The sequence below is a fragment of the Mastigoproctus giganteus genome, chromosome 5, assembly GCF_048544385.1.
Source record: "Mastigoproctus giganteus isolate SK-2022 chromosome 5, ASM4854438v1, whole genome shotgun sequence".
NCBI classification, from domain to species: Eukaryota; Metazoa; Arthropoda; class Arachnida; order Uropygi; family Thelyphonidae; genus Mastigoproctus; species Mastigoproctus giganteus.
This window is the reverse complement of record NC_143579.1, coordinates 14,633,060-14,654,434: the sequence shown is the minus strand read 5'-3', so window position 1 is coordinate 14,654,434 and position 21,375 is coordinate 14,633,060. Positions and strand designations below refer to the sequence as shown.

Sequence of the window (21,375 nt, the reverse complement as noted above, 5' to 3'; positions counted from 1 at the left end):
ATAATTAAGATGTATATGTAAATAACCTTTTATTAATCGCTGCTAAAAAGTGGGTCACAAGAATTTTTAAAAAGGTATTGATTTTACTCTTAATCTATCTATCTATCTATAAGAATTTGCTTCTTACTCTATATATTTTAATGTCAATTTTGTATATATTTTAATTCTAGTTTGTATTGATTATTACTGTTTTGTATTTTCTATAACTCCTAGCATTCTCACCTTTATTTAGGGTCCGTGTGCCCTGTGTGTGAGAAACTTGTATATATAAATAAATAAATAAAAAGGGTTGAAAAATATTAAGTTAGGACATTCTAATGGAAACTAGCTCTAAAATTAGTTTCATTATTACTAGATCCCTGGAAGACAACAAATCAACTGTGCATTTGTATTTTCTAATAGTGTTAAGTGACAACTATACAAACCAAGATGCTTCAACCACTGATTCAGATAAGTTCAGTAATAACTAAAAATTCAACTTAAGACCATTAATATCTAAAACATTTCATTTTTCTCAGCGTGGTTTTCATGATTAAAATGTAATGAAGATTACAATTTAATCTTGAAAAATGTATGACAAATTTTCCACAAGAGTCTATTTACTACAATTTCACTATAACTTTACAAGTCATAGTACTTGTGGCAAAGTTATATTACTACTACTACTACTAGTAGCATGACTTATGGTATAAACAAAGCTTATTTTATTAAAAATAATCTTAACTGATGATAACTGGAAATATTGACATAACACAGAAGACATATAAGTTAGAAATTGTGCCACTATTCATATACAAACTATGCTGTGTAATATTAACATTAACAACTAGTAATTTTAAAAACTTTTAATCCATATAAATTGTTTTTAATTTCCTTATTTTTGATAAACATTTTCAGATCATTTACTCACCAAGAGAGTTTCAATTAAGTCCCGACGAGGACGAAATTGTAGAAGTGGTTGACTTAAGCTGATTGAGCACAATCCTCCATGCCTTTCATAACGACATGTGCCAGCACATCTAAAAGAAAAAATAAGATAAGCAACAGTACTTTAAAAATCACCCTGGAATTCATACCCCCATTAAGTTTTGTTTTAGAATGAATTTATCAAAAATATCTACATGCTTTCTCTAATACTAACATCAAATAAATGAGTTATTTTCTCTTTCCACATAAAGCACACAAATACTATCTTGCAAAGAATACATTTACTTGAAAACAACCCTTCCGGCAGATTTCCGCCTAAATACATTTAGAACTGTTAATGCTATTTTGATGTACAGTACCACCAAAAAAAGCTAACATCATATTATGTAATGTCACAATGATATAAATTAATAACAATTTATGTGTGATAAACAAATAATCATAAATAGTGTGTAAAACAGATGTGCATAGGAAAGAAAACTAAGTAAAAATAAAAGTAAAATGTCTTATTATATTAAGGGGGCTTTCAAGGATGGTGTAAAGCCAAGTTAATATGCTGAGATGCTTGTGAAAAGCTTACATATGCTTAACAGTCCTCCGGAGTGCAAAAAATTTGTAAAACATTTGCTGCTGGTAAGGCTTAAGTTCTAAGTAAACTAACAGAACAAAAAGAAATTTGTGACATTGAATTCTTGTATACTATGCTTTTAAGGCAAAGTCTTGATACTGACACTGAAACAACTATACAAAATGCATAGTATGCCATCTCTTTCATCATCCAACACTATCCACTGCCAGGTTAGACTGAGGAAAGCATTAGTAAATGATTAAGAATTATGTACAAATTATTTGAAACAAGACAGATAAACACTTTCCTCCACATAAGAAGATAGAGTAGAAAAACTATTAAATCTGGCATCCTCAGGAATATAACACATTGAAAATTTCAGTATTCTGAAGGTTATGCATAGTCTAAGTATTTGAGGGTAATTTTTAATTTTAATTAGATAACACATTGGCTTTGATCACTATAATCTCCACAGAATGACTGTCCTGGCTTTAATCGAAAATGTTAACTCATATTGCCAGATTGGTCTGGTCAGTAATGCACTTGCCTAAGTATCAAAGGTTGCAGATTCAAATGCTGCCCTTCACCAACAATAATAGTGATGAATCTGCCAGTAAAGAAATCCTTATTGCTGGTGACCATGACAGTGATAAGGGTCGGTTAGGAGGGGAAGGAAGGAGGACACTGTAAAGTTGCAGCTTGTGCAAAATTATTGGCCTGATCCCTGGCAATCCTGAGACAGATCTAGATAAATGTACATCAGAAAGAAGATGACCTAATGAAGCATGACAAAACTAACTAGTTAGTTAATGTGGAACTTTTAGGCCCGAAATGCACAGTGATTGCAGTTTATAAAGAGCAGAAAGAATTGAGTAGAGGAAGAGGAAGAATTGAATTTATTGTAGAGGAAGATTTCAAATATTTCAGCAAGTATATTGATATAATAATAATTCTATAATTGGTCACACTGGATTTCTTCCCAGAATTATATATTGGAGCAATGGGGAAAACTTGCTTAAGAGAAGAAGGTGGATATTGTTCCTGTTTAAGACAAGCTGAAAAACTTAGTGATATCTGGCACTAAGGGACTAACACATTTTTTGAATAAAACGACAGGTAAAGAGTCAGATCAAGGAGCAATGTAATAATTTAATTAACCAATTGCTATAGTGACCTCTTCAATGGCAAGGGTGATAGTACTGAAGTAGTCATGGAAGCTTAATACTGTCAAGTCAAAAAGGATTAGGAGGAGGTTGGAACACCCTGTCAAAATGTAGTGCATTAGCTTGACCTGGTCAGTAGAACTGCTGGAGGTTATGAAGAATGAAATAATTTGGGAAAAAAGTTGGCAATTTAAGATCTGTCTAAAGATATGACTGAATACCCAAAAGGAGAGTTCTTGGAACTAGCCTGAAGATAAGAGTTTGTGATAAAGGCAAGGCAGCTTTAAGCTTGATATATCAAAGTCTGTGCTAATGAAATAATTGTTGTCTTTGAAGGACGATTACTTAGATTTATTTGTAATTTATCAAGGAGCATGGTAACTAGTGATGAGAGGAGGAGCAGCCATGATTCATAATATGGAGTTATATTGTACAGTCATATCAACAACTGTTAGAGATCTATAGTTCTATATAGTTCTTCAACAACATTTATTGTTGAAATTTAATGAAGTTGTGATGTGTATTTTGTAAATAGCATCAAAGTGCATACTACTGTCAGTCAGAGGAGGAGGATGAATGCTGGTTGCAACTTACACCAGCTGCAGCCGGTGTGAAGGAGTAATACTGATTCTATGGATAAAGGCATTGGCAGGCTTTTCATTAGATGGAATACAATTTTTGAATGTGTCCTCAGAGCATGGCAAGGATGCATTGCTAGAAGTTATTTAGGGGAATGATGGGAGGATAGATACCCTACACATTAGAGAAGTGAACTGGAGTGTTTTTGGCATATATATTAAATTCATCCGGAGAATATGATAGGTTGTAATTCTATTTGACTTCAGTGGAACCAGCTGATTCATTATATCTAAAATTTTGTGGTGATGGCTATCTGTCAAGAAAGAACACCTAAAAGAAATAAATTATGCTGTTGAAGTAATCTTACTTCAGAGGATTTACTGAAAAATTTGTCACTAAGTTCCTGAATCTGAACAGAGTTCAGGAACTGAACTCTGGTCAGATTCAGGAATTAAGCATAGTACCAACCTTTGAATATACCAAAGTTATTAGTGAGGAGTTTTACTGATGAAAATAATTCATTAGCAGTACAGCTGAAAGCAGATTTATTCACAGCAATGGGGAGAGTCTCACATGATGATAATGGTGTAGCACGATGATTGACTGAATAGAGGAGACTGCAGGCTTTTTTTTTTTTATGTAGGGCATTTCTAACAATTTCTTGCTTTTCTAGAAAAGATCTATAATTGCATACGAGGTCACAAGAATTGCAAAAATTGATTTCTACAAATGCTACATGTTAGATACTCATTACATCACACTTGGAGAACAGATTTTAGCAGACCTAAGATTCTGACTCATAACTATCAGAAACATAATAACAACGATCACGTATCTATATGGAGGACAGATCATTATGCATCAGTGTTGTTGACTAAGTTAGGCTTAGCCTATAAGGAAAGTGAAAACTGTCACATATTAATACAGTAGACTTTCCGAATACCAGTACCTCCGGGGATTCAAGGTGCTGTTATTTTTATTTTTCCGTTGTCTAGAATGTTTTATTTTTAATATATTTAATGCAGAAATAATGAGGCTAAATAAGAAACAGAGATTAAAAATGCAATTTTATTAACTGCACATAAAAAACATGTTGATGATTCAATGTTATATTCTGCCATTAATACACTCCAACTTACACCCCATTCTATTTTCTTTATTATATCAGATTATATCAAGTTTAGTCTGCATAGGTAGCACAGTGGTATCATCACCATCCTCCCCACACCATATAGAAAAGGCCTGGATTTGAATCCCGTTGATGATGCGAGGAACTTTTATGGGCTTTTTTCACTCCGTGGCTGAGTTAGTCAATACCTTGATATCTCAGGTGTAGATATCAAGGTTTCCCCCCTGAAACTGGAGATTTTCATCCAGAAAAACAGCAAATTGACCAGAGAACACATGCAATTTGCAGACATAATACACATGGGTATACGAATTAATTTTTTGGGTGACCCTAACGTAATAGTTTGGATTGTACCAAGTTTGTCATTAAGCTTTAATGTTGTTCTTCTTTTCTTTTCTGTATGAGGTTTATTAACTGTAGGAGCCACAGTGAGGAGTTTTTGATTTAAAATAAAGGTAAAACAGTGGTATAATCCGTGATATCAGTACAGAATTCACTTTCAAAATAGCAAACATAAACAAATACAGTAATCACATGACTTGCCATTTTCTTTTTTCCAGCACTGTAAGACATCTGCACTGTAAGTAAAAATCTGATCTCAATGTGCCGCTGGTTCCGTTGTTTGGGATGCCATTATTTCGACAGTCTACTGTAAATATAATCGACAAAATTTACTGCAATAGGGCTCCATCAAAAGAATAATTCTACTGCAGCAGACATTTATATAATTATTGAGGATTAATTATGCATAACACAGACCAATTCCCAATTCCACTATGTAGTCCCCTTCAACCCCAGCATAGGCAAAACGGTTAGCCCACTAACTAAATACAATGTAAAGATATAGTTCTCCAACAACAAAAATCTGAAACAGTTACTCCACCCCCATCCTCCTCGCTTAATGAGAAATGTGGTCTACAAATTGGACTGCTGATGTAAATACTCTGTAGGGAAAATTTTCTGTAAACTTCAGTCTACAGTACAGTGGCACATCTATAACCTCAGGAGAGGTTGAAGGTAGTCTCTCAAAGTGATGTTGCTCATCCTACTATAGTAAACCCTCTTTTTTCAAAATGTAAGAGCAATGAAGCTCAATTTTTCCTACTTTAAGTACTCTTGTTTAAATATAAGATCGATATCATACCTTTATTGTAGGAAAATTTGACCCGACGCTCACATCAAACTAATCCGATTAATGTAATATAAAATCTTTAAGTATTAAAATCTTTAAAACCGCAAACATATCCCTATTAAAGGATTGTTAAATTATGATATTATATAAAACTAAACTTGTCTTCAATTCACATAGTCGGCTAACTGATATCAAGGAAGAGCCAAGCACAGCTGATGCATATCAACCTACCCCAAACTAAACCCATCAGATCAGAAAGAAAAGACAATTGTCAAACTGTATTAAAACTATATTAAATTAAAACCGTATTAAAATATTCTTAGGCTGAACTTCTTCAGCCTAAGAATATTTTAATATGGTTTTAATTTAATATAGTTTTAATACAGTTTGACAATTGTCTTCTCTTTCTGGTCTATCAATGCTGATGGGTTTAGTTTGGGGTAGGTTGATGTGCATCGGCTGCACTTGGCTCTTCCTTGATAGCAGTTAGCAGACTATGTGAATTGAAGACAAGTTTAGTTTTATATAATATCATATAATTTAACAATCCTTTAATAAGACCCACCCTTGGATTGGTAGCTCAACCACCAAGGCAGAAGGGACTGTCCATCGAGGAGTATGACCTGGAAAAGGACACAACATCAGCCACCATTATAGAAGAGATTTACAGACGAAACCTGCAACAAGACCTACCAGAGGTTGACCCAGCAACAGCAGTACGGCCAAAATATCAGACAAAAAGCAGGAATGGTAGCACCATAAATTGGGTGATTGAACTAACCCCGGACGCCTGGAGAATCATAACGAGGCACCCCTGAATATACATAAACTGGGGAGCACATTGATACAGGGAGCATGTAGCAGTCCCAAAGTGCTTCCACTGCTGCCAACTTGGGCATACAACACATACGTGTTCCCAAACTGTGACCTGCGGCCACTGCGGGGAGAAGGGACACAGTTTCAACTCCTGCCCAAACAAGAGTAAAGACCCAGTTTGTGTGAACTGCAGGGACCTGAAGATGACGCATATACACTCCCTTCGCAATACAAACTTTCCCACCTACCTGAAAGTCAAGTGCATCCACCAGAAAAGAATCAATTATGGGAACTCAGAATAAAGGATATAACAAAAAGTCTAAAATGTATGAAAATAAATGCCCAAAGAGCATATGCAGTCACAGGCCAAATCACAAAAAAAGGCAGAAGAAGAAAACTGCGATGTTCTACTAATTCAGGAACCCTACACAGTTGTAAATAAAGTCCGGAGATTTCCCTTAAGGAAAAAAATTGCACAGGCAGATGATGTAACCCCCTGGGCAGCCATCATTGTGCGGAACCCGGACCTAACAATCACCAAAGTCACTCACCTTTGTTCACCTTGGGCTGTTCCATATTGTGTCGCCTCTGGGAGAGATGTTCCTCATCTCTCTCTATTTGTCAGCCAGGAGAGGACATAATACCAGCAACCCAGTACCTCAACCAAGCGCTAACCGAGCTCCCACAAGACAAAGTACTCATCTGATCTGATGTAAACTGTCATTCCCCTTTGGTTTAGCTGCACCCAGGAGCGCAAGGGGTCCAGGAATGGAGTGCGCTTGGAAGAGTACATCACTGCCAGTGGACTAATAGTCCTGAATTGCCCCAACAACTTACCAACTTTCGCCTCCACCCTCTGGGAAGCAACACTGAATGTGATATTAACTACCAGGTCACTTGCCAAGTACATCACGGACTGGGTGGTTCACGAGGAATGGACCACATCAGACCATCATCGTGCAATTACCTTCACCATTCGGTGAGCCCTGCAGCAGCCACTGATAGCCAACTTCAAGCAGCACAGGTTTGCAGTGGATTGTGCCAGATGGAATCAGTTCAAAGAGCAAATCATACTAAATATGCAGAACCTACACCAGGATGGTACTCGGACAAGAAATCCTGACACTCATCAGCGTGCAGCGACCAAAGAGATTATAAATGCGGCCAACCAAGCCACAAAAAAAAAAAAAAAAAAAACCGAAACCAGGAGTGGTGCCATGGTGGTCGAGAGAGTTAGACGCTCTACGCAACCAAGTGCAAAGGAGAAGACGAGCCTTCCAGCGGGTAAGATGTACAGGGTCCCCTCAGGATGTTGAAACATTTAAGCAGCAATACCGGGAGACAAGAAACGCCTACACTGCAATGATCCAGCAGCGGAAGCTGTCCCGGGAGCATCTTGTCTTCTCTGTGGGAAACCAGGATCCATGGGGCACTGAGTACTGGATTACAATGAATAAGATGCCACGGGGGTGAGGTTGTTACCTGGGAAAGGACACCCCAAGGACATATGATTACCAACTGGAGAGACACAGTTGGCACCATTTTGGATGCCATATTCACTCCCCCAAATGACCAAAATACCCCTGAACAGGAAAAACTCTGCACCAACAATGATGAATACAGCACTACTGGCCATGAGGGGCCCTTCACAATGCTGGACTTGCACCTAGCCATCAGGAAACTGAGAAATAGGAAAATTCCTGGAGAAGACATGATTGAACCTGAGATTGCAAAAAAGGTAGTCGAGCTTGCTCTAGACCTCTTCTCTATAATCGCATTTTGGCAACGGGACAATTCCCAACAGATTGGAAGAAAGCTGTTATTAAGCTTCTAATCAAAAACCCCAGCAAACCACCGCACCAACTGGAGTCATATCGACCCGTTGCCTTGCTCTCAGTGTTGAGCAAGGTCTTTGAGCAACTCCTCCAAGAAAGAATAGAAAAGTATTACAACTTGGCACAACTTCCAGCACCAAACCAATATGGTTTCAGGGCACAAAGAAGCACAACCGACGCACTAGAAAACATTGCTCTGGCACTTCAAAACTGTCAGAGCAAATATTTGCTGCTTATCTCAGTTGATTTCGCTGGGGCATTCGACACCCTTTGGTGGCCGAGCATTCTCGCACGGCTGAGGAGGGCAGTTCTGAATGACAAATGATAGGGGTTGCCCGCAGGGCTCTGTGCTTGGACCTCTCCTCTGGAACTATGTGCTGGATGAATTTCTGGCCATGGATCTGGGGGATGTTTGAGCACAGGCCTTTGCAGACGATCTCACCTTGTTCATAGCCGGAAACTCTAGAGCGCAAATTGAAACTGCTGCCAACAACGCCCTGACTGTTCTGCAACACTGGACCAAGCTACACCGGCTACAAATATCAAAGATCAAAACTCAATCCATCTTACTAAAAGGGCGCCTTGCCCAAACGAGACTGCCGCTAATCAAAATACAGGACAAAACCATTAAACTAACAACTGAGCTAAAATACCTGGGCATCACCCTAGACAGAAGCCTCACATTCCTACCACATCTAAAAAATCTACAGAAGAAAATGAAAACATATGCAGCGATGATAAATAGAGTGGCAAGAAAAGACTGGGGCTGAAGAGGCGCACCCTTGCCCTCTTATACAAAGCTGTTCATGACTTATGCCTCTGGAGTCTGGTACAACAAAGCCACGGCTGTGGTAAATTCTAGAAAGCTTCTCACCATCCAAAGACCAGCGCTACTCACCATGATAAGAGCTTGCCACATGTCTCCACCCCCATGCTACAAGTGATGACAGGAAGCCTGCCCCTTGACCTGGAGGTGGTTCGAGCTGGAATGAAAATCCAGCTTGGTCAGGACAAAAGCAGCACATACAAAGAGTTCACCACAGATCCTGCAAGCAACAGAGCAAATGAAAAGAAGCAGCTTCTAACTTACCTCCACTGGATATGGCAACAATGCTGGTCCCAAACAACAAAGGGACAAATAACAAAAAAATTCATCCCTGAGATAAATACAGTCTACCCAACGTTACCGACCTGGTTTTCCCCAGGTCTTCATGGTTACATATATGATGAGAGGACATGGTGCCATCAGAAGTAAACTGGCCACTTTCCGACTAGTGGACAACCCCGTGTGCCTGCGGATCCCCCGAGACCTAGGACCACATGGTGCACAAATGCCAACACTACGAGGACCTCAGATTAGTATTAATCACCAAGATTCAATTCATCCTGAGAAATAATGAACACCACCTTCTGGAGAGTGCCGAGACTTTCAGAGCCTTCTCAGACTTTGCCCAGGCTGTATATGCCAAGCGACAAACTTTACCACAACCACCAAACCCCAACTAGGAAAGGGGAGAGATAAATGACAACAAAAGGAAATACGAACATAGGAGAATAGTGCAAACAACAAAACACATAGAAAAACAGCAACCACAAACAGCTTCCTCCCAACCCAACAGTTGACTCAACAACCACAACTGATCACAAGAATTAGTGACAACTGGCACTGCACACCTGACTTAAACCAGAGATAAGACAAAAGGAAATTAATCCCAAGGAAAGGACAATCATACTTGACCATACATATGGATGTGACAAACTGACCAGCACACAAGGAAAGGGCAACCAAGATATTGGAACGAAGACCAGGACAGCAGCTGATTGCTGCCTAAGCCATATGGCGACCCAGGCTGGACGCCTAGCCCAGCCTTCTTCCAACCCCTATCCCTGGCAGAGGGAGGTAACTTTTTGGCACCTCCCCCACCTGCCATCCAAACTTCCCTCTGGTGTGGCATGGGCATGCCACACTGCCTAGCAGGGGTCATCTCTTCTATCGACCCTTTACTTCTAACCCCAGTGTTCAGCCTCCCCTCCCTCCGCTATTATCTTTCATCTAGTGTATAGCCCACATGTCTAAATTTAAAAACATCAAAATTTTGCCCAACCTATTAGGCCTTTTAACACATTTCTCTAGTGTTAAACCCCAACCAGCAATTTCCTAACAGCAATCTCATTAAGCATTTACACTGAAATCCCAGGAAACTAGGTGGCAGGACCTGCCAGAGCAACTTGTGATACTGGACACATCCGGCTAGCCTCCACGTGGCGAGGTATGGGCAATGTTGGGCTCTATTAGGGGCCTGGCAGTCAATAAGCTGGCCAAACAATGGGCACAACACATCACACTGCACAGACATGGCCCACACACTTTCAAGTCTCTGGCTTGACAGTGTACTGTCCTTCATACAGTGAACACACGCGGAGATGGGAGAAATCCCAGGTGCCATCTGACACGAACATGCCTTATAATCCTTTAATAGGGATATGTTCACGGTTTTAAAGATTTTCATACTTAAAGATTTTATATTACATTAACCGGATTAGTTTGATGTGAGTGTCGGGTCAAGATTTCCTACAATAAAGGTATGATATCGATCTTATATTTAAACAAGTAAACTCTCTGTATGTGATAGGCCTCTAGGAAATCCCTTCAACTAACCCTCTACAATAACACTATGGGCACCTACAGGAACCCATAGTGCTCTGACTACTCTAATTATTACAGAAACATTCAGTTCTGAGATCACAGCCACCCTTCTGTCTCTCAGACAGTTGACACACTTGGCCACTAAGAGAATACAGCTCCCAAATGACTCTAACTGGTGATTTTAATACTTAAAGATTGATATACTGATTGATTGATAAATACTGAAAGATTGACCTTTGTCTTCTGACTCCATTGTTTTTGCACTTACAGTGACCAGAATTTCCCACAACTCAAAGAAACATGCATTTAAAAATTTATGAACAGATTTTCTCGGTTTAATATTGATGTTTCAGGTGCTTTAAGGTAATTAAGATGTGTTTATCACAGAAGAAGGGGAGATGTAGAACCCCAAAAAAGTCTGGCCTTGTGTAATTATACAAATTTGTATTTAATTTTATAATTATATTACAATACAGCATAATGCTTTTTCATTAGATTAATGGTTCTGGCTTCCAGCATATCCTTAAACTCCCTTATATGAATACAGCACTTTACCTACAATTAATAACAAGGCCAACTGCTCATTTGTTGGACTTTGAAATGCATCTAAAATTTTCAAGTTTTAGAAAGGGAACAAACCAGCTACTTACAATGTCATACGGGTACTCCAGCGTACTTCGACGCCATCCAGCTGGTTCCAAAAATATACCTTACTAAACTGAAGAAATAAGGCATGGATATCAGGATTAGGATCAATAACCTCAAAACTTTCATCAACAACTGAGGCAGATGCAAGAGCCTGAGATGTTACTTCGTCAATCTACAGAAAGGAGGGGGAAAAACTTCAAATTTAAAACTTCAAGCATTATACCTAATTTGTATGATATATTAGTAAAGTATAAGTGCAAGTTAATGTATAAAATGTTCCTTATAGGAACCCTATAGCTAACTAATCTAATAAGCATTTCAAAAATAAACCAGGTTTTTGGTTTATATTTTATATTTTATTAGATATAATTATTCAGATATAATGTCTATGAAGGGGGGGGCTGATTTTCCAGTTTTGGGAAATGCTTTAGGCCAGCATTTCCCATGAATAGTTTTTATAAAAATATGGAAATAATTCAATAAGGCAACACTAGTATTATGTTAGAATTTAGAAAGTTTTAGTATTTCTGTTTGTTTGGTTCCAGTTTGCAATAAAAATCAATGTCACCATAGGGATAATAGTGTTCCCAGACAGTAAAATCATAAAAGCATAATGCACAGTAGCACTGTTTTCTCAAAGTGTACAACTTTTAACCTGAATGAATAAGATGGGGGGAAATACATTTAATTCATTTATAAACTAATATATTAAATTTACTGTAAATAAATTTATACACTAATATAATAAATTTATACTGATATATAAACTGGTAAGTTATATTAGTAACTAACTTACTATCCCCCTTGCACTATATATTTTTAATGGTATTTTTAATGGTATTCGTGGTCATACGTATTCATGGCTTATGTTTTGTGGCTTTAAAGTTATTCCATATTTCATCTCTACCTACCTACACTTCTTCGTGGACAAAGGCCATGTAGCATTTAAATTAAAATCTTCTACCATTCCTTTAGCAACTAAAAACCTTGTTTGTCATTAACCACTCCTTGATTCTCCCCCCGCCCCCCTTGCTGTGGGTTCATGACTCTATAATACTAATCAGAATCACTGGTGATGATCAGTTTCAGGGATATCCCTAGCATTTCTCCTGAAATGTTGATATACATAACAATCATGTAGTTCATTTAAAAATTTTGACCTCCTGTGATGAGTTCCCTCCCAATTGCTCCAATTAATAAGGGACACTGAGGGAAGTCTCACTGCAATTTTCCATACAAAAGCATTTGCATTTACTTGCCATTTCCATCTGCATTTTTCCTTAACACATCACATACACAAAGCTGGCATGTATTATTTCAAAATCTGGACTGCTCATGAAGAATAGGCCACTTCTGTTGAGTAATGTAGCCTCCCCACTTCTCACCTGTCTATTCTCTTAAAACTTCCTGTTTGAAATGAAAGACCATGTGACATTTTCTTTTCTTATTTTAATAGTGTGACCAGGTTATCTATAAGTGATAAAGTAGTCCTAACTGTAGTTAGTTAGTTATTTGGTTTTTAGGAGCATTAGCAACTAAGGCCATATTGCTCCGGGATATGCGGTGGTTATTCCCTGACCTTTCCACATCCTCCGTATTTAGTGGTGACCTAACTGAAGGGGCAAATTTTTACCAAACACTAATGTAAAGAAAAATGACAAATATAAAGGGTTCAATATGGAAAAGACCAAGATAAAGACATTATATATTTTAAAGAAAAGAACTCATTTCTGAAAAATTCTATTAAAATCACACTGTAGCATGCAATAAAACTAGGACAAGTAATTTGTGTGACTGGTAACTCACGCCTACACTACTTAAATCTATCAATATTTTCCCCTAAGAAAATATAATAATAATACAGTAAACTTTCAGAATAATGGCAATTTCGGGGATTAGCATTAGCATTAGTAGAGGCATATGATGCAAGAAAGCAAGCTTATTCAGCATCAGCCAAAAAAAAAAAAAAAAAACCCACTCCCATTTCACCCCTCCGTTCGTTCGAAATACCTGTCCAGTTGAGCTTTAAATTTGTTTAGGCTATCAACTTCAACAACAAGCGATGGAAGTCGGTTCCACCAACCAACCACCCACCCGCTGGCCAAAGGCAAATTTCCGCACATCTATCCGACATCCGTCCTTCCTCAATTTGAATTTATGCCCTCTGAGGTGATTATTCTGAGCAAGATGAAGAATCCCATTGGCATTGAGCATGCTCAAACCATTCAAAGCCTTATACACCTCTATCAGATCACCTCGCCGGTGCCTAGTCTCCAGACTCTGTAATTTGCAAAACTTAAGCCTTTCTTCGTAAGAGCAACCCTTTGTTCCATTTACTAATCTTGTTGCCCTTCTCTGTACCCGTTCCAGCAGCTCTACATCCTTCTTGAAATGAGGCCTCCAGACCTGTATACAGTACTCAAGATGTGGCCTAACCATTGCCTTATACAAGGGAATAATCACCTCCTTATCCCTGCTAGAAAAATTCCTGTATATCATTGACAAGACACCATGAGCTACTCTTGCAGCTCGTCTGCACTGCTCAGAGAACTTCATATCTGCCTGCACAATTACCCCCAGGTCCTTTTCATTCTCCACCACTGTCAGTGTAGTACCGCAGAGTTGATACGTTGCTCTGGGGTTACTGTATCCCATATGTAGTACTTTACATTTGTCAATGTTAAACTTTATTTGCCACCTCTCAGCCCATCTGTTCAACCTTTCCAGATCCTGCATCATAGTATCCAATCAAATTGGTCAGGCAAGACCTGCCCTTAACAAAACCATGCTGCGTCTGAGCTATAACGGAATTCTTGTCTAGATGATCCTGCAGTGCTTCTTTAACCAGTGCCTCCATTAATTTACCTGGAACAGAAGTTAAACTAACAGGTCTATAATTACTTGTGTCAGCCTTTGATCCTCCTTTGTGAATTGGGGTTACATTTGCACATCTCCAGTCTATGGGTACCTCCCCTGAGTCCAAAGAAGCTCTCATAATTATGGCTAGGGGTTTGCATACTTCCTTTGCTGCCTCCTTTAATATAACTGTATAGATTCCATCCACCCCAGGTGCCTTTTTTATGTTTATCCTCAACAATCTCTCCTCCACTTTCCTCTCAGTTATTACAAAATCATCCAGCTCACTGCCAATGTTTACTTTACCTACATCATTCTCCTTCCTGAATAACTCCTCATGCGTGAATGTAGATGCAAAATACTCGTTTAGATTGTTAGCCACTTGAGCAGGATCCTCAACTGTTGAACCATCAATATCCAGTGGACCAATCTGATTCATCCCTTTCCTTCTCAAGTTCAAGTATGTAAAGAACTCCTTTCTGTTTTTCTTTGCATCCTTTGCCAATGATTTTTCGTAGTCTGCCTTTGCCTGCCTAATCTCCTTTGTGACTTGGTTACAGACCAACTTATATCTATCATAGGCTTCCATGTCACCCATTAATTTGTATGTATCCCATGCATTTTTCTTCTCTGCCACATGTCTCATTAGTTCATCTGACAACCATTTAGGCCTAAACCTTGAACAATATTTCTTAGTTGGTATGTAAAGCCTGGTAGCCTCCAAGATTAGTTCCTTGAATGCTTCCCATTTTGAGTTTGCTGTTGGTAACATCATCAGTTGGTCCCACTGCACAGAATTTAAATACTGTCTCAGACCATCATAGTCTCCTTTACGAAAACAAAAACCCTTCCCTTTACCTCTGATGGTAGTTACCTCCTTGAGTAAATCCCACTTCAACACACTGTGATCACTGCCACCTAGTGGTTCATTTATCTGCAGGTTCTTAATGCATGAAGAATCACTACTGATAATCAGATCAAGAGTATTGCTCCCTCTTGTTGCCTCACGAACATGCTGATGTAGAAAACAATCATCCAATAAATCCACAAAAGCCTTGCTAGTGTGCGAGTGACCAACCCACAAATTCCAGTCAATATCTGGGAAATTAAAATCCCCCATTATAAGACTCTCTGATTTACTGGCCCACTCTATTTCCCTGTACAATATCTTATTATACTCATCAGAGTCATTAGGCCTATAACACACTCCTACTCTCAATTTTGATTTCCCTATGCTTATGTCACACCAAACTGACTCGACACTGCCCTGTCCATCGATGTCGACTGGCTTCACTTCCTTGGACTTTATGTGTTTCTTAATTAATAGCATAACCCCTCCTCCCCTCCTGTCCTGTCTATCCTTTCTATACACATTGTATTCCCCAAATTCCAGTTCCGCATTACTTATATCTGTGTGACACCACGTCTCTGATATCCCAACAATATCTGCCTTTGATGTTTTGAGCAATACCTCAAATTCATCAAATTTATTTACCAAACTCCTAGCATTGGTGTACACGCAGGTATACATGCACCTGTTTCTATTCTTAGCTACCCTAACACAACCCATGTGTTTACTTGTACCGCAATGACTACCAGCAGTCTCTGAAATATCCTGCATCTTGTTTTTCAGACTTCTGCTCATTTCAATAGAAGCAGTGCAAGAATCACTTCCACCTCTGCCAGTGGCTACTGTTAATCTATTAGTCCTTGTATCCCCCCCAACTAGCAGTTTTCCGACCCACCTAACACTGCCTCGACAGCATCAGCAAAAATTCTTGCACCCTTTCTATTTAAGTGTATCCCATCCCTGTAGAAGCAATCTCTCCTGTTAACAAGTACAGTCCAGGCTGAAAAAAATTCTACCCCTTGAGCCTTGCACAATCCCTCCAGGGCCGAATTGATCGACAAGGCTCTCATCATATACTCCCTCCTATCGTGTCTGGGCAGAATTGCAGACACTTTCAAGTTCAACCCTAATTCACGGCTTTTTTTCAACAGTGATCTGTACTTGCTAAGTAATTCCGCCGGTCTCCTACTCTTAATATCATTGGTGCCAACGTGTACAACTATATCACCTTTTGTGCCCTTAAAAGATGATATCCGCTCTACAACGTCATCAACCTTTGCCCCTGGCAGACATACCCTGGTCCTATTCCACCTATCCTTTTTACAAAGCATGTTCCCCGTTTCCCTGACAATAGAGTCACCAACAACTACTAGTTCCTGTGGGACCAGCGCATTCTGCCTAGGGGGCTGCTTCTGTGTTGCCTGATGACCAAGTGCAAGCTCTGGCGTTGATGTGGGCAGCTGAGAGCTTGATGGGCCCCTCAATTTATTTCCTTCGAGGGCATCCACCCTGTCCTTCAAGCTCTCATAAAGGCCCATAACAACGCTGAGTTGTCGCCTGATTTCCTTGCACTCCTTACATCGTGCACACACAAAGACATCCACCTTGGCAGTATCATGTCCCGTACCCGACTGCTCCGCAAACATCAAGCAAACAGTGCATTTTAATAGACTGTGATTCAGAGGGCAACTGCCCCCCTCAGTTCTCCCCTGAACCACAGCACTCCCATTAGATTGAGCCTTTTGCTTTGCTGCTCTGGTCAGAGTCATGATTCCGATTTAATTCAATAAAATTCAAAACAAAAATTAAATCCTTAAGTTATATCCCAAAACAGTTATGTTATATATATTTTTTTTTCGGTATCTAGTGTTTTCTACGAGTTCCCTTTATACAACTTCCGTATCACGTGTACCACTATAGTTATGTATTAATTATTTGTTACGATTAAGTCGTTATATATATTTATAGAGTTAAAAATACAATTTAACTGACAATAAAGTTTATCAAGATTAATAGATTTACTGATTAATTGACAATATTATATTATGCACTATACTACACTAAGCTTATGCTATCGTGTAAAAATGGCGGGAATTCACGAACGGTATTTCTACGGACTCGTAAGTATTGATTAGCTTCCAAATCTCGCTATCTCAATTTAGAATAAACTAAGGATCCTGACTAGGTCTATAATCTACTTATAGAAGATAATTTGATATAACAATTGGTTAATAAATCGACTAAATTTGGTTAAAAAAAAAAAAAGACTTCTCGTTCAATTTGTGACACTTGGATTTGATACCGTTACCGATACTAAGTAATATCTACAAAATCTCTGTCTAAGTTAAACTTTAAACTAAGTATCGTAACTAGGAATATAAAGCTACTCCGATTCAAGCGATTCAAGGTGCTGTTGTTTTAATTTTTCCGTTATCTAGAAAGTTTTATTTCTAATATATTTATTGCAGAAATAATGAGGCTAAATAAGAAATAGAGAGATTAAGAATGCAATGGGGTCAAGATTTTTGCAGCTACGGCGAACGCTAAGTTTTCATTTATATTTAGTCATTTTATTGACTTAATTGTTATACTAAATTATTTTCTATAAGTAGCTTTATAGTTCTAGCCAAACTCCATGGTTTATTTTGAATTTAGATAGCGATTTTGGAAGTTAATACTTAGTGTCTGTAGATTTTACGTTTGTAACTTGCCGCCATTGTTATATGATACAGAATACTGTAAGGTTTAATGTAAAACTAGATAGCGAAATACGTAGCACTGTATTAGAAATCTGTTAGATTAGTATAGTATTAGCAATAAAATTTATTAATCTTATTAAATTTCATTGTTAATTAAATTATACTTAAACGGAATCCAGTGTTCACAGAATATCCAGTGCTGTGGCTTGCGGGAGAACCGAAGGGGGGGGGGCAATTTTCCAATGCATCACAGTCGAAAACAATGTGCGAAATGTGAAATTTTTACAGACCTGTCTAGAACAGGACATGATCTAGCCAAGGATCATGCACCCGGCACACACAAAGATGTCTTTGTGCGTGCTAGGTGCAGAGACTATGAAGAAATTAGGTGCCAACTCAGCATTCTGATAGGTGTCTATGAGAGTATGAGGTGTAGCGTAAATTTCCTCGAAAAAATTAATATGAGGGGTCCATCAAGCTCTCAGCTGCCCAACTCAACACCAGAGCTCATTCCTGTGCATCAGGCAACACAGTGGCAATCTCCAAGGTAGAATGCGCTGGTCTGACAGGGACTAGTTATTGTCGGTGACTCTACTGTTAGGGAGACAGAGAATACATTATGCAAAAAAGGATAGATGGAACAGGACCAGGGTATGTCTGCCAGGGGCAAAATTTGATGACATTGTAGAGAAGATATCATCTTTTAAGGGCACAAAGGGTGATACTGTTGTACAGGTTGACACTAATGACCTTAGGAGTAAGAGATCTACATATTTACTTAACAAGTACAGGTCAATGCTGAAAAAAAGTTGCAAGTTAGGGTTAAATTTGAAAGTGTTTGCAATTCTGCCAAGACACGATAGGAAGGAGTATATGATGAGAGCCTTGTCAATAAAATTGCCCCTGGAGAGATTGTGCAAGGCTCACAGGGTACAATTTAATTCAGTGTGGTCTGTGCTTGCTTTTCTTTTTCTTTGGTCCTTAGCTGGCAGCTGGGGGAGGCGGTTGGCCACGCAACCAGTATGCTGCTGTAGGTGCCGCAGGGTTTCGGACTTGCTCTGTGATGTTCTTCCATACCTTACGATCCATGGCTTCAGTCCTGGCCTGGTTAAGGTCGAGACGTCGGCTCTTCAAGTCATCTTCCACTTGCTTGACTCACGTTTTCCTAGGCGCGGTCCGTTGGATGCTCCATTGGGTGGGTCGTTGTCTCCAAAGGAGTGTGGATGGTATTCTGTTCGTGCCCATTCTACATACGTGGCCAAACCATCTGAGCCTTCGCTTCTGGATTTGGTCGGCAATGGTTGGTTGCTGTTGGCATCTGGCGCGGATGGTATCATTAGTGATGCGGTCGCGAAGAGAGATGCCCTTGCTAACAGGAGAGACTGCTTCTACAGGGATTGAATACACTTAAAGAGAAAGGGTGCAAGAATATTTGCTGATGCTATCGAGGCAGTGTTAGGTGGGTCGGAAAACTGCTAGTTTGGGGGGGGGATTCACAGACTAAAAGATTAACGGTAGCCGTAGGCAGAAGCAAAAGTGATTCTTACACTGCTTCTATTGTAATGAGCAGCAGCTTAGAGAGCAAGTTGCTGGGGCCTTCAAGAGCTGCTGGGAGTCATCATGGAATAAGTAAATACATTCAGGGCCGTGCCATATATATTGGCCGCCCGTGTTCAAAGGAAAAATATGCCAACCCGGAATATTGTAATCCCCCAAAAAATAAATAACATTTTTTGTAATAATATTTTATCAGTATTAGAATTTATAAATAATATTTACATTTTTTATTTTATTTCCATATCACGCTTTATTCATACTACATATATTTGAACATGAAAAGTAACATAAAATTAAGACAGCTTTGTGGAATAAATTTTATCGAAATTTGATGTGTATGTTTTAAATAATATCACTTAGTTTTGAAAAACAAATCATGAAAACAGATAATAATAATTGTTATAAAAATATATAAATATATAATAATAACAACCTTTATTTATAACTAAACACAGTGCTTTTTTTGGGACAGTACACAACGATACGGAGTACCGGCACCTTTATTAACAGTGACGTGTGACATTTGGATGCAGTGCACTTCGAAATTTGTAATATTCCGTAAATTTTTTTCAAATTTACCTACTATTCAAATAAGCTTAACATTATTTAACTAAATTTGCATTTTTTATTGTCTATTTTTAAGATATTTTCTATATAAAACTGTATAACCATTTTTATAATTCTAAATTACTCAGTCGGACCCCCGTTTAACGAAGTCCTTTTATAGCGAATCATTTTGAATTCCCATTGGAAGTTACATTTAAAATAGTTTCTGTTGAGGAAAGAAAAAGGTGTATAAGGCTTTGAATGGCTTGAGCATGCTCAATGCCGATGGGATTCTTCCTCTTGCTCAGAATAATCACCTCAGAGGGCATAAATTCAAATTGAGGAAGGACGGATGTCGGATAGATGTGCGGAAATTTGCCTTTAGCCAGCGGGCAGTTGGTTTGTGGAATAGACTCCCATCGCTTGTTGTTGAAGTTGATAGCCTAAATAAATTTAAGGCTCAGCTGGACAGGTATTTCGAACGAACGGAGGGGTGAAATGGGAGTAGTGGTTGTTTTCTTTTTTTTTTTGGCTGATGCTGAATAAGCTTGCTTTCTTGCATCATATGCCTCTGCTAATGCCAATGCTAATGCTAAAATTTTCATATAGCGAACGGATTAGGAGAGAATTAACTCGGTACGCACTGTTCACATTTCTGGCCTTCAGGCAATTTGTGCTGCTGCGTGAATTAAGAGAGCTAAAGCATTCTACAACTTAGTGGTACCTGGTAAAACCTATCCGACCACCTGTCCCACGTACGGCGAAGTCATGCTGGTCAGCAGTGGCCAGATTAAGGGGTATTCCCAATGGGCTCTGGTCTGCCTTCTACTGCAGTGGTGTCCAAACTTTTCCCGTACAGGAGCCATATTCAAAAAAAATTTGAAGATAGATTTCTTTAGTGTATTCCTTTTTCCATATCTTGTTGCATGTAAAAGTAAAATTGAAAATATTCGAAAATTTTATTAAGTACAATACACAATTACATTTACTGAACAAAACATTTAATGAGAAAATTTTTTTGATAATTAACAAAATTTAAAATGCTGTTTTAGTTCATGTTCCGGGTGGGCCGTAGGTTGGATACTGCTATGAATCAACTTAAGCGCCCCGTTCGAGAATTAGGAGAGAGTGATTTTCTTTTACCCCGACAAATAACCACCTGTTGTTTCGCGGCAGTGCATTATCCAAATTTTTCCGTAAATTTTTCCTATATTTGTTTACATGGTCACAGTACCTGAATATCCAAACGACACTGATGTTTCAAAAAAAAAAAAAAAAGAAAAGAAAAATTCAAATTTAAGAACTAGTTATTATTATTATTATTATTTGGTTTTTAGGAGCATTAGCAACTAAGGCCATATTGCTCGGGAATATGTGGAAAGGAGGATGCAGAAAGGTCAGGGAATATATCATTCCCTGACCT

General features: G+C 38.6%; 1 protein-coding gene across 1 annotated transcript in view; it reads right to left on the bottom strand.

Annotated features, from left to right (window-relative positions):
- The window catches only part of mh (DNA-dependent metalloprotease SPRTN), a 101,752-nt gene that overhangs the window by 55,675 nt on the left and 24,702 nt on the right, over nt 1-21,375 (bottom strand). The window contains exons 3-4 of the mRNA XM_090373082.1: nt 11,447-11,616; nt 911-1,019 (exon numbers count right to left, since the gene is read on the bottom strand). Of these exons, the coding sequence (XP_090229208.1) occupies nt 911-1,019; nt 11,447-11,616 (279 nt within the window). The remainder of the gene's footprint in view (nt 1-910; nt 1,020-11,446; nt 11,617-21,375) is intronic.